At 45.8% G+C, this 12494-nt stretch overlaps 2 protein-coding genes across 2 annotated transcripts; both read left to right on the forward strand.

Moving 5' to 3' along the window:
- LOC110262326 (olfactory receptor 56A3-like) lies at nucleotides 387–1346 on the forward strand. The gene has a single exon (XM_021102722.1). The coding sequence runs from the start codon at nucleotides 387–389 to the stop codon at nucleotides 1344–1346; it is 960 nt and encodes a 319-aa protein (XP_020958381.1).
- LOC110262263 (olfactory receptor 56A3-like) lies at nucleotides 11547–12494 on the forward strand. Its single transcript, XM_021102656.1, has one exon. The coding sequence runs from the start codon at nucleotides 11547–11549 to the stop codon at nucleotides 12492–12494; it is 948 nt and encodes a 315-aa protein (XP_020958315.1).

Genomic DNA, 12494 nt, shown 5'->3' on the forward strand with positions numbered 1-12494 from the left:
TTAAAGTTGAATATGTCCTCAGGCTTCGATTTTACATCTTCCATTTAAGTATTAGATAGTTAAACAATTTATGATTTGTTAGATAGCAGCCATGCAAATGAATTGAAAAAAATTACATTCACACAGGAGAAAATGTAAGATGAAGCACAGATGAAAGAACAATTGAGGAACATCGTTTTATGTATTCAACAAAAATTTATTGGTGACCTCTATGTGTCAAGAATGTGCAGGGCACAAGGGCTGTGGGGTGGAGGGGGTGGGTTGTGTCCTTAGCCTCCCGAGTTTTATAAGCTAAATCCATACGCATCAGAGTCTGTGGTGGAATGAACTCCCTCTCTCTCTTCTTCAGCTACTCAAAGACATCTACCTCACCAAAGTCACTGCCAATGCTGTCTTACAGCAACACCTCCCTCTCTCCTGAAGTCTCTGAGTTCCTCCTGAATTGTTTTGTCAGGTCCCCCAGCTGGCAGCTCTGGCTGTCCCTGCCCCTCAGCCTCCTCTTCCTCCTGGCCATGGGGGCCAACGCCACCCTCCTGGTCACCATCCGGCTGGAGGAATCCCTGCACCAGCCCATGTACTACCTGCTCAGCCTCCTCTCCCTGCTGGACATGGTGCTCTGTCTCACCGTCATCCCCAAGGTCCTGGCCATCTTCTGGTTTGACCTCAGGGCCATCAGCTTCTCTGCCTGCTTCCTCCAGATGTTCATCATGAACAGCTTCCTGCCTATGGAGTCCTGCACCTTCATGGTCATGGCCTACGACCGCTATGTGGCCATCTGCAAGCCTTTGCACTACCCATCCATCGTCACTAACCAGTTTGTTGCAAAGGCAACTGTCTTCATCTTGGTCCGGAATACACTTCTTTCAGCACCTATTCCCATCCTCTCTGCATGGCTCCATTATTGTGGAAAAAATATAATTGAGAACTGTATCTGTGCCAACCTCTCTGTGTCCAAGCTCTCTTGTGATAGTGTGGCCCTTAACAAAATCTACCAGTTAATTGCGGCCTGGACTCTGCTGGGCTCTGACCTCATCCTCATCTTCTTCTCCTACGTCTTCATCCTCCAAGCTGTTCTTAGACTCAAGGCAAAGGGGGCAGCTGCCAAAGCTCTGAGCACGTGTGGCTCTCACTTTATTCTCATCCTCTTCTTCAGCACCATTCTGCTGGTTTTCGTTTTCACCCACATGGCCAAGAGAAAGGTGTCACCTGATGTTCCTATCTTACTGAACGTCCTCCACCACGTCATTCCTGCAGCTCTCAACCCCATCGTCTATGGTGTACGAACCAAGGAGATTCAGCAGGGGATTTGGAAATTCCTGAGGAAAGGGAGTGACAGCAGAAAGTGACTATGTTCTTGCTGCTTGTCTCCATTGAGAATCAGTCAAAATCAAAATTGAAAGGCAGGGACTAGAGATAAAAATACAGGCCTAAACTTCTCCCTGCTCATGCCTAATGATATGAGCTGTGTGTTTCCTCTAAGAGTCACATCCTAGTTCTTACCTTGCCCCAGTGTCTTGGCAGAGACCAAGGCCCTAGGTATATAGCCTCCTAGCGTATTACCCAGACCTGGGGTTAGGGATTTTGATGAGTCCAGCTTCACACCTCATTGCTGCTCCCCATTATAGCCCAAGCAGACCCAGTGGAGATGAAAAATCTATACTTCCTTAAAAATGCATACCCAAAAGGAAAACCTACTTAAATCAGTGCTTTGACGTTGGAGGAGTCAACATAAGATTAAAAAGAGTAAAAAGCAGCTGTTAAAAAGTGTTTAAAATAACTATCATGTTTTAATATTTTTCTTCAGGCATGCAAAAATATTTATTGCAAATTATTTTATATCCAGCCTATTACTTAAAAAAATGGGGGAAAAAAAACATAACCAATCTTGGTCCCGTTACTCAAAAGCACTTGGCCCAGCAGGAAAAGCAAAAATACGTAAAATCGAGCATATTGCAATGTTATAAGAGTCTGACAAAAAAACGCATGCATAAGGCACTTTGGAAGCCCAGGGAGAGAAGCCTGTGTTTCTCTAAGTGGACGTCATTTACTTCTCGCCGTCTACACTGCTTCCCAGGCACTTTCTCAGAAACCGAACTGCATCCTGCCTCTGAGACCTTCTTGTTTGTCCCTCTGTCCTCGTAGCTCTTTGCCTCGGGTCCACTGGGTTTCCTTGACCACAACCTTTTAAATAGGATCTAACAATATTCCCCCAAATACAAATGTTCTCCTGATGCCTTCTCTGTTTCACTGTTCTGCACAGCACTTGCCACTATCTAATGGCTACAGATTTTACTCCCGTATTTGTGTATGCAGTCTACATTCACTAAAATTATTTTTTTAAAGCTTCTTTGGGCAGAAGAAAATGACATCCAATGTCAATACGGACCTGCATAAGGGAACAGAGAGCGTCGAAATGTGTTACTACACCACGCTCAAACAGGTTAAACGCTTTTTATTATTGAAATGTATTTGAAAATATTTTCTATTTAAATAAAAATAGCAAAAAAGGAGTTAGCTGATTATAACATATGAAACAGTGAAATGGATACCGGTAATAGTACAAACAAGGGAAGGAGAAATGAAAGCACATTATTTTAAGGATCTTATATCCTGTATGAAATGATGTATTCCCACTTGAAGGTAGGCTGTGATTAGAGACAGATACAATAATCCCTAAAGTACCCCCAAAATAAAATTGTTCTGACATATGGAAACAAAAAAGACAAAACAAAATTTTGATACCTTAATCCAAAAGAAGGAAGAAGGGAACTGAGAACAAATGCAAAATGACCGATGTAAGCGCCACCCATGGCCATAAACACACTAAGTATAAATGAGCAGACACAAGCCCAAGAAAAATGCAGAGCTTATCAGGTTGGATGAGAAAAAGAAAGACCCAAGGAAATGCTCCCTACGCAACGTATACCTCAACCAAACACACACGTTAGAAGCAAAAGAAGGAAAATATACATGATACCAATAATAATCGAAAGAAAAGATGAGTGGTTATATTAGTACCAGAAAAAAATAAGTTTCAAAGTTAAGAGCCACAGAGGAATGTGCATTCTTTCAAGGTCCCACGGAGCATTTACTGCGGTTGACCGGATTCTGAGCCATAAAACGAGTCCCGTTGTAATGAAAGGAATTCAGGCTGTGCAAAGTGTAGTCTCAGATCACAGTGAAATTAAGTTAGATATCAACAGTGAAGGGATGCTTAGAAAAACACCAAAACATATAAAATTAAACAATATCCTTCTAAACAATCCATGAGACCAAGAAGAAATCAGAACAGAAAATGGAAATTTTTTAAACTGAAAAATATTACAATACAACATATCAAAAATTTTGAAATGCTGCTAAAGCAATACTTAGGAGAAAATACATAGCACCAAATGTCTGTATTAGAAATACAAGGAGTTCCCATTGTGGCTCAGAGGGTTAAGAACCTGACAAGTATCCATGGGGATGCAGGTTTGATCCCTGGCCTCGCTCAGTGGGTTAAGGATCTGTTATTGCTGCAAACTGCAGTGTGGATTGCAGATGTGGCTTGGATCCTGCTGTGCCTGTGGTGTAGGCCAGCAGCTACTGCTCCAATTAGACCCCTAGCCTGGGAACTTCCATATGCCGTGGGGGGGCCCTCAAAAGACAAAAAAAAAAAATTAAATTTAAATTTAACAAAAGAAATACAGGATTTCTAAATCAACAGGTGCATGGATACAGAGGAGGTGGTATATGTATATATAATGGAATACTATTCATCCATAAAACAGTATGAAATTTTGCCATTTGCAACAACTTGAAGAGAATTATGCTTAGTGAAATACATCACACAAAGAAAGGCAAATAGTATGTAGTATCACCTATATGTGGAATGTGTCACACGCACGAGTTCATAAAAAAGGCAATCAACTAGGGAATATAACGAAAAAGAAACAGACCCACAGATACAGAGAACAAACTAGTGGTTGCCAGCAGTCAGAGGGAAGGAAGGAGGGGCAAAATGGGTGTGAGGATGAAGAGACACAAACTACTGTGCATGAAAGAGACAAGGTACAAAGACAAACCCCGCAACACGTGGAACATAGGCAATATTTTATAGTAACTATAAATGGCGTATAATCTCTAAAAATTGGTTTGTTTCATTTTGCTTTTTAGGGCTGCACCTGGGGCACTTGGAGGTTCCCAGGCTAGGGGTCCAATTGGAGCTGTAGCTGCTGGTCTACGCCACGGCCACAGCAGTGCAAGGTCCGAGTCACCTCTGCTACCTACACCACAGCTCATGGCAACGCTGGATCCTTAACCCGCTGAGCGAGGCCAGGGATTGAACCTGCGTGCTCATGGATGCCGGTCAGATTCATTAACTGCTGACCAACGACGGGAACTCTGTATCTCTAAATATTGTGAATCCCTATATTGTACACCTGTAACTTCAACAATGCGGTGCGTCAACTGTACTTCAGTGGGAAAGAAGATGTGGTCTGTGCATATCCCCGTGAAATACTACTCGCCATGAAAAAGAAGGACATTTTGCCATTTGCAGCAACACGGATGGACATGGAGGACATTATGCTCAGTGAAATACGGCAAAGACATATTGCTTGTATGTGTAACCTAAAAAATGAAGCAAACCAGTGACTATAACAAAAAAGAGTCAGACTCAAAGACACAGGGAACAAACTCGAGGTTACCAGTCAGGAGAGGGAAGACAGGACAGGCAAAGTAAGGGTAGGGGATGAAGGGGCACAAGCCACTACGTATAAAATAAATAAGCGACAGGATCTATTCCACGACAAGGGGAATAGAGCCATCCTTTTATAATAACTATCAATGGAGTGTACCTTTGAAATTGCGAATCACTATCTGACGCACCTGAAAACACACAGAGTACGACACATCAACTACACCTCAGAAGAATAAAAATTAAAAATAAATTTATTTGTATGCCATCACCGAAACAAAATTCCCGCAATACACTTTTTCTAGGTCTCTAAACCGAAGGACGTGGATGTAGACAATGGCAGCATTTGGGGTCATACTTAATTACACGCCACGTGGTGCTGGCTCCTCCCATTGAAAGGGATGATGGGCAGGAAGGAAACTGAGCAGCCGTCAAGACTTTTATTTAAAGACTTTATTTAAAGACTTTATTTAAAGTCTTTTTAATTAAAGACTTTTATTTAAAGTCCAAATAAAACATCACGTACAGGCTCCGCGATAGATTTTACTGCCAAAGCTTAGATCCCTGGTCAGAAATTTGTCCACAGGTGTGGGGCTCACATTGATCTGGGGTAAAACAAGTTCCAAAAGTAGCGTGGGAGGCGTTCCCCATGTGGCACAGCAGCTTAAGCGTCTGGCGTTGTCCCTGTGGTGGCACAAGTTCCACCCCTGCCCCGAGCACTGGGTCAAGGTCTTATTGCTGCAGCCGCCGCTCAGATTCACTCCCTGGCCCAGGAACTTCCATACGCCGCAGGTGCGGCCAAGAAATGAAAAAGCAAACAACAACAACAACTAATAATAATCATAAAGTCAACTCAGAGCAACATGTATTGATTTTCAAGGTTTGGTTAAAAAAGAAGAAGAATGGATATGTGTATATGAAGGACTGAGTCACTTTGCTGTGCACCTGAAACCAACAGGACATCGTAAGTAAACAACACGCCGATAAATTCTCTGTAAAAAAGGAAAATAAAAATCGCATCAGATTTATAACCCAACAACATTTATATAAATTCAGTATCCAGCCATTCTCCTCTACACAAGCGCAGAGCTAAGTAAGTACCCTGGAGAGAAATGAGAGACGTGTTTTAAATACACTGAAGATTTCACTTTTCAGAAGGAGAGACATGTAGGAAGATGCTGAGATAATGCCAAAGCAAGTAAAACTTAAAAAGAAACAAAAAATAGCCTTAGAGCAAATGCTGCTCTGGTTTCTTTTTTTTCTTCAGTTTTATTATTCATTTTATGCTGCTCTGACTTCTATCCCCACAGACTTTTCTGGCCTTTTCTTGAATTTCATGGAAATGGAATCATAGAGCAAGTACCCTTACATTTTTCTACTTACATTTTGCTGCCTGTGAAGTTGCCTAAATCAGAAATACAGTCCCAGTTTGAGTAGAATCCACGGTTTGAGAAAGAGACAACGGTTTATCCATTCTCCTGCCGATGGCTGTTAGGGTTGGTTACATTTTGTGTGTCTATTATGAATAAAACTGCGCTGAACATGTTTTTTTAAAAAAAAAAAAAAAGACGGCCTTTAAAGAAATTGAGATGTTTGTTCATCATTCAAAAAGTGTTAATAATTCACATGAGGTTCAAATAAAAATAAAAATAAAGGAACAGATCGGGCTTCATAGTGACCAATTCTATGCAAATCCCATTTAAAACTCTTAAATGGGCGAAATAGGAGTGCAGTATTTTCTCTCTGAAAAATACTTTGTGTTTTCTCGGTAATATTTTCTTCAAATTCTTCCTGCATTTTATCATTGTAATGCCATAATAAAAGATAAGTTAATGCCAAGCCACTCAATTGCATGATTTTGGATGTCCCTATCTATTAAGCATGTGCAAGAAAATGTGACAACTTCTCAGTGAGTTTACAGGCTCCATGGACAGTGTCAGGTGTGTACATGCAAACAGGTATGAACATGTAAGGATGCAGGTAAGACACTCACAACCAGGAAACGGACTGCCTGCAGAGCACATGTCAAAGTAGGGCTGAATTCCCAAAAGGTCCTTTCTCTTTTTTTGGCTTTTTGCCTTTTCTAGGGCCACTCCTGCGGCATGTGGAAGTGCCCAGGCCAGGGGTCCAATCAGAGCCGCAGCCACCGGCCTACGCCAGCCAGAGTCACAGCAACGCGGGATCTGAGCCGCAGCTGCAACATGCACCACAGCTCACGGCAACACCGTATCCCAAACCCACCGGGCAAGGCCAGGGATCGAACCCGCAATCTCATGGTCCCTAGTCGGATTCCTTAACCACTGAGCCACGACGGGAACTCCGGTCCTTTCTTTCAGCGAGAAAGACAATCATTTTCTTTCACCATCTGCCAGCCTGTGTGAACTCCGATGGCCTTTGGGGCCTAAGGGAGCGGGTGAAGAGGAGTTCCCAAAGGGCAGAGCCCCTGAGGCTCTGCAGTTATAACCACCCGGGTAGTCAGCAACTTTGCAAGCTCCAGTGTGAGTGGAGCCAGACAGACCCCCATCTTCACATCCTCGGCGAGTGAGTCTGGGTGACGGGTGCCCGGGAGGCAGCTATTCTGAGATTGACCAGGAGGCAGGAGGGACCTGCCTCATCCCTGGAGATCTGTGTCCTTCTCCACTGCTGAGTCAGTGCTGCTGAGACCATCTGAAGGCAGGATTTTGGATACTGCTTCCTATCTCAGGCGAGTGGGCACGGGGTGAAGCCTGTGTTCAGAGAATTCTCTGACCCTTTGCACAGTGGTGACAGAGATGCAGAGGAGTGGGAGTTTGTCTGTGGGAGATTAGCGGGTGGGGGGAGCTGAAAGTGCCTCATCTGGAGCCCAGGTATGAAAATATGGGCATTTCTATGAGGAACACGGAAACTGGGGGCAAAGCCTTTGCCCGCAAATGCTGGGCTCCTGGGGCGGGAATGGAGTCTGTTGCACATAACATAGCAGGTTGAAGACAGAGTGCACACCCGGGGACCGTGGCGAGTCAGAAAGAAGATCCTCAGATTTCGGCTCATTTCCAAAAAGCCACAGCTGCCCCAGCCAGAAAACGATGTCAGAAGATCAATGAGGCACCTGTCTGGATGGATGCCCTTGGTCACATGCCTAACTGCCCTTTGGAGAGGTGTCTGACAGGTCTGTCTGAGTCTGGGGAGGTAGTTGGTCTCTAACAAGCTTCCGCTTCTTAAAGCAGAGCTTCCCAGTGCTGCGCTGTGGGCCAACCTGCCGGGGCAAAGCTTGGCGGCTGGGTCTCCGCCTCAGCCTTGGATCATCCGCCTTCTCGGGCTTCGTCCTCACCTGGCTGGAACCAGTAACAATTGGCTCCAGGTCCTCACCCCGGGCTGCCACTGGCAAGTTCTGACTGCAAACACAGATGGAAAGAGGAGAAGGGAGAGCTTGATGCTTCCTTCCTCGACCTCGGAGGCTGAGTAGGTGGTGCAAGGCTTCTTGAATGGCCCATGGATGGAAGAGCTTTTAGGAACAAACATTCCAGAGAAAAGCAGAGTCGGTGAGTGGGGGAGAGAGACCAAACAATCCTCTAGCATTGTTCTTAGAAATTTCACTCTCCAGTTAGAAGCCATTATCCCCAAACTCTTCTAGAAACCGAATCATGCCTCTTCGCCAGGCTCCCCCGTGGATACACGCACGTCTGAACCACCAGTTGGCTGTACCCTCTGAAGGTCATTCCAAGCTTTTCCCTGCTCTGTGCAGAGAATTCTTATTTCTTTCGGGATGTCCTTTGAAATCCCTAAATGATAAAGCTTCTCGAGGGTAGTGAGATTTGGGACCATGACTTGTAAGACTTAAATGTGACACTTTTGCAGAGTAAGATCAGAGGATGAGATGAGCAAAGGCCAACTGACAAAAAAAGGCAGGAGGTGGTGTTTAAAGGGGACTTTAGGAGTTCCACAGCCTGAAGTTGTACAAGGTGTGGATACAGCAAAGCTCACAGGACTTCCATCACTGCAGCAAGTGGTGGGCTTCGTGGGTTTTATGCCTCGAATGTAGAAGCCAATGAATGCATTCCAAGAGGAAGAGGGAGAGCAAAGTGAGTTGAATGCACGGAGTGCCCAGAACATGGAGAAGGTCCTTTGGCCACAGCTCAACACTGGAAGTTGTATTTCTATGGACTCTTATCTTAATGACACCCTGTACTTTCATTAACGCTCACTCTTGGTGGGCAACTCCACCCGGCAAAGCCCTGAACTGCTAGACAAGATGAACTAAGTTGCGATGAAGAGGGTGAGGTATGAATTAGGGGGAAAAAAACAGAAATAATGTGACCATGAAGTTGCTTTAGAATTTTTATTGACTCCTGAGGGGTTGCCACTTAGAGGGCAAACCCAAGAAAACAGTAATAAGAGTCGCTACATGAGTCATAAAGGACAGAACCTCTAAAATTCATCCCCAAACTGTCAACGTCTTTGCTAAGTGTATTCTGCTATGAGCAAGAGAAGAAGAATTGGAAGACCACCTGAATCTCTTCTGAAGGTCAGGTGGGCAGGCCGTGCCAGGCAGGCACCGGCTGGACAGGACGCTTTGCCTGGGGAAGCTGAGGACCAGGAGACTGGGGGCGGGCCCGCCTCCCTCCTCTGAGAGCCAGCCCAGGCTCCTAACCGGGACCCTCTGAGGAGGAGCCTCCGGGAGCTGCTGGATGAGCAGGGCTGGAACTGCATTGGGACCACAGAAATCGGAACTGGAAACGAAAACACGATTTGAACCTCAACAAAAACAAAAGTAGGTTCCTACTGGCATGAACATAGCGCTCAGTTCTGGGCCCGCGGTGGCATTAAAGCCTCCTTTCCATCATCCCCCTGCCTCCCCCCAAAGCTCTCTCTCCTCCACCAGTTCGAGTCTCAGAACTAGTAATTTTGTCATGAGTAAGGTTTGTTTTTTAAAGAATAATTTTGCTGAGGAAAGCTCGTCATCATAGAATTAGCTATGAGCGCCAGAGCGAACCTCGAGCCTAGAAGTCACGCAAATCTAACACACTGGATTAGAATTACACAGGACTAGGGTGAGCCTAATGCTGTATGAAAGGTTATGATTTTGAAAATCAGTTCTCTTGTTTGTAACGTGGTGATAATATTTAATCTCCCAGGAAGGTGAACGATTACAGGAAATGAAGCCCTAGACGTTAGGGAACAATTCCCACGAGGTGGTAGGAGTTCAGAAACTACACCGCATGTTATTTTATATCATGTTAGCGAACCTGGTGGGACATAAAGAGGGCAGTTCCTAAACGCCTGAGAAAAGTTTCTAAACTCATGAGACAGCACTTTAACAGAGACCCCCGGTCAGTGTAGACAGATTTGAATGCAGTGGGCCACGCGATTGAAGGACCCCAGGACGACCTGACCTGTGTGTTCTGCCAGGCTACAGCCTTCTTTGGACTCCGTCACGACTCAGGCGGAGGAGAGCCTTAGATCCTTCCTCTAGTGTAAATGAGGGCACCACATCCCTTTATCCACAATTCTTTTCTCCAGACTCTTCTCCCCCTCAGCCAGTCAGCCTCGCCCACACTCTCACGACAGTTTGGGCGAGACCCTGCGGTTGCCTGCAGTCCTTGGTATTATTGCCTACTATCCCCAGAAGGGCTCTGGTTTTACCTCCTTCAGAGTTAAGGACAGGTCTCAATTCAGTTTTCTGACCCTGGTACCTGACAGCATGTGGTGGGGGCGGGGGCGGGGGAGGGGTGGGGTGTTGGGGGGTGGGGGTTACATCATGAGAACAATGGCAACCTTGAACTACTGCCTGGAAGGCTGGGGGGAGTGTGTACCTGGATCTCTATACAGAAGATGGGAAGGGGAGCCAGAAAGGAGAAGGCAGGACTTGACAGGTGGACTTCACCACTCTCCCACTGACGGAATTGGGAGAGTCAACTTTCATCCTCTTCAATAATAGGTATCGGTACAGCATAGCTGGGTGGGCGTTGCTCATTCTCCTTTTAAAGTTGGCTCTTCCAGCAGGTAGCAATGCTACCAACATGAAAAGCTAGAATGCTAGAAATAGAGCAAGCATAAAGCAATCTTTAGGTAGAATCCGTACGTGCTCAATCAAACAACTTTGTAGATAAAATGCAAAGTAACCAATGCTGCTTTCAGTTGATAATGTTTAAACATCTATATTTAAAGCAAAATAAATACAGCTGAAAGCTCAGATTGGTGTGGCTGGGGGTCTGGGGCCATTTGTCTGGTGCCTAGTTTGTGCCGGGCTCTGCTACTTATTTGCAGGTGTTGTTATAGTTAAGTTGTAGATACGGTAGTCCATGTCTTCATTTTTTTTTAATGAAGAAGGACCATGGGTACAAATTTAGAGACGCCCCTGGTGTAAACAGCTCTCTAAGTAAGCTCCTCTTAATTTCTGTAAAGTTTCAACTACTCTACCAAAAATTAACCTTGAAGTCAAATATTTATAAAGAAATCATATCACCTGATCCTTCTACATTTGTTTGTTTGCTTGTTTTCTGTTTTGGGCGCCCCACGGCATATGGAGTTCCTGGGCCAGGGGTCAGCTCTGAGCTGCTGTTGCTACCTATGCCACACCTGTGACAGCACTGGTACATTTAAACCATTGTGCCGAGCTGGTGATCAAACCTGTGTCTTGGTGCTGCAGAGACACCAAAGAGCCCATCACGCCAGGGTAAGAACTCCATCCTTTTGCACTGTTTTAAGATAATAAGAGTAGGGCACAAAGAGTAGACAAATGATTTCACTTCGTGCTGGAGACTCTGCTAAAATCCACAAGTTTCACCTAAGTAAAGGCAACTTCTTCTGTCTTCGTGAAACTTGAATCAGTAACTAATTTCATCCTTTCTACAGATCACTAAAAGGAACCTGCAGGAATATTTGACACAATATGACAGCCCACCAAAATGGCACCATCGCCACTGAGGTTTCACACTTCCTCCTGAATTGCTTTGTCAGGTCCCCCAGCTGGCAGCTCTGGCTGTCCCTGCCCCTCAGCCTCCTCTTCCTCCTGGCCATGGGGGCCAACGCCACCCTCCTGGTCACCATCCGGCTGGAGGCCTCTCTGCACCAGCCCATGTACTACCTGCTCAGCCTCATAGCCATACTGGACATGGTGCTCTGTCTCACCGTCATCCCCAAGGTCCTGGCCATCTTCTGGTTTGACCTCAGGGCCATCAGCTTCTCTGCCTGCTTCCTCCAGATGTTCATCATGAATTGTTTCTTTGCCATGGAGTCCTGCACCTTCATGGTCATGGCCTACGACCGCTATGTGGCCATCTGCCACCCTCTGAGGTACCCATCCATCATCACTGACCAGTTTGTCGCCAAGGCAGCCATCTTTATTTTGGCCAGAAATTTCATTTTCACACTGCCCATCCCCATCCTGTCCTCACGACTCCATTACTGTGGCAGAAATGTCATTGAGAACTGCATCTGTGCCAACATGTCTGTCTCCAGGCTCTCCTGTGACGATGTCACCGTCAATCGCCTCTACCAGTTTGCTGGGGGCTGGACACTGCTGGGCTCTGACCTCATCCTCATCTTCGCCTCCTACACCCTCATCCTGCGGGCCGTGCTCAGACTCAAGGCAGAAGGTGCCGTGGCCAAGGCCCTGGGCACCTGTGGCTCCCACTTCATCCTCATCCTCTTCTTCAGCACCGTCCTTCTGGTTTTTATCTTCACTCTGCTTGTAAAGAAGAAGGTGCCCCCGGATGTGCCCGTCCTGCTCAATGTCCTCCACCATGTCGTCCCGGCCGCCCTCAACCCCATCGTTTATGGGGTGCGAACCCAGGAGATCAAGCAAGGAATCCAGAGGTTGCTGAAGAAAGGGTGGTGA

Source organism: Sus scrofa, chromosome 9, assembly GCF_000003025.6.
Source record: "Sus scrofa isolate TJ Tabasco breed Duroc chromosome 9, Sscrofa11.1, whole genome shotgun sequence".
Classification (NCBI taxonomy): domain Eukaryota; kingdom Metazoa; phylum Chordata; class Mammalia; order Artiodactyla; family Suidae; genus Sus; species Sus scrofa.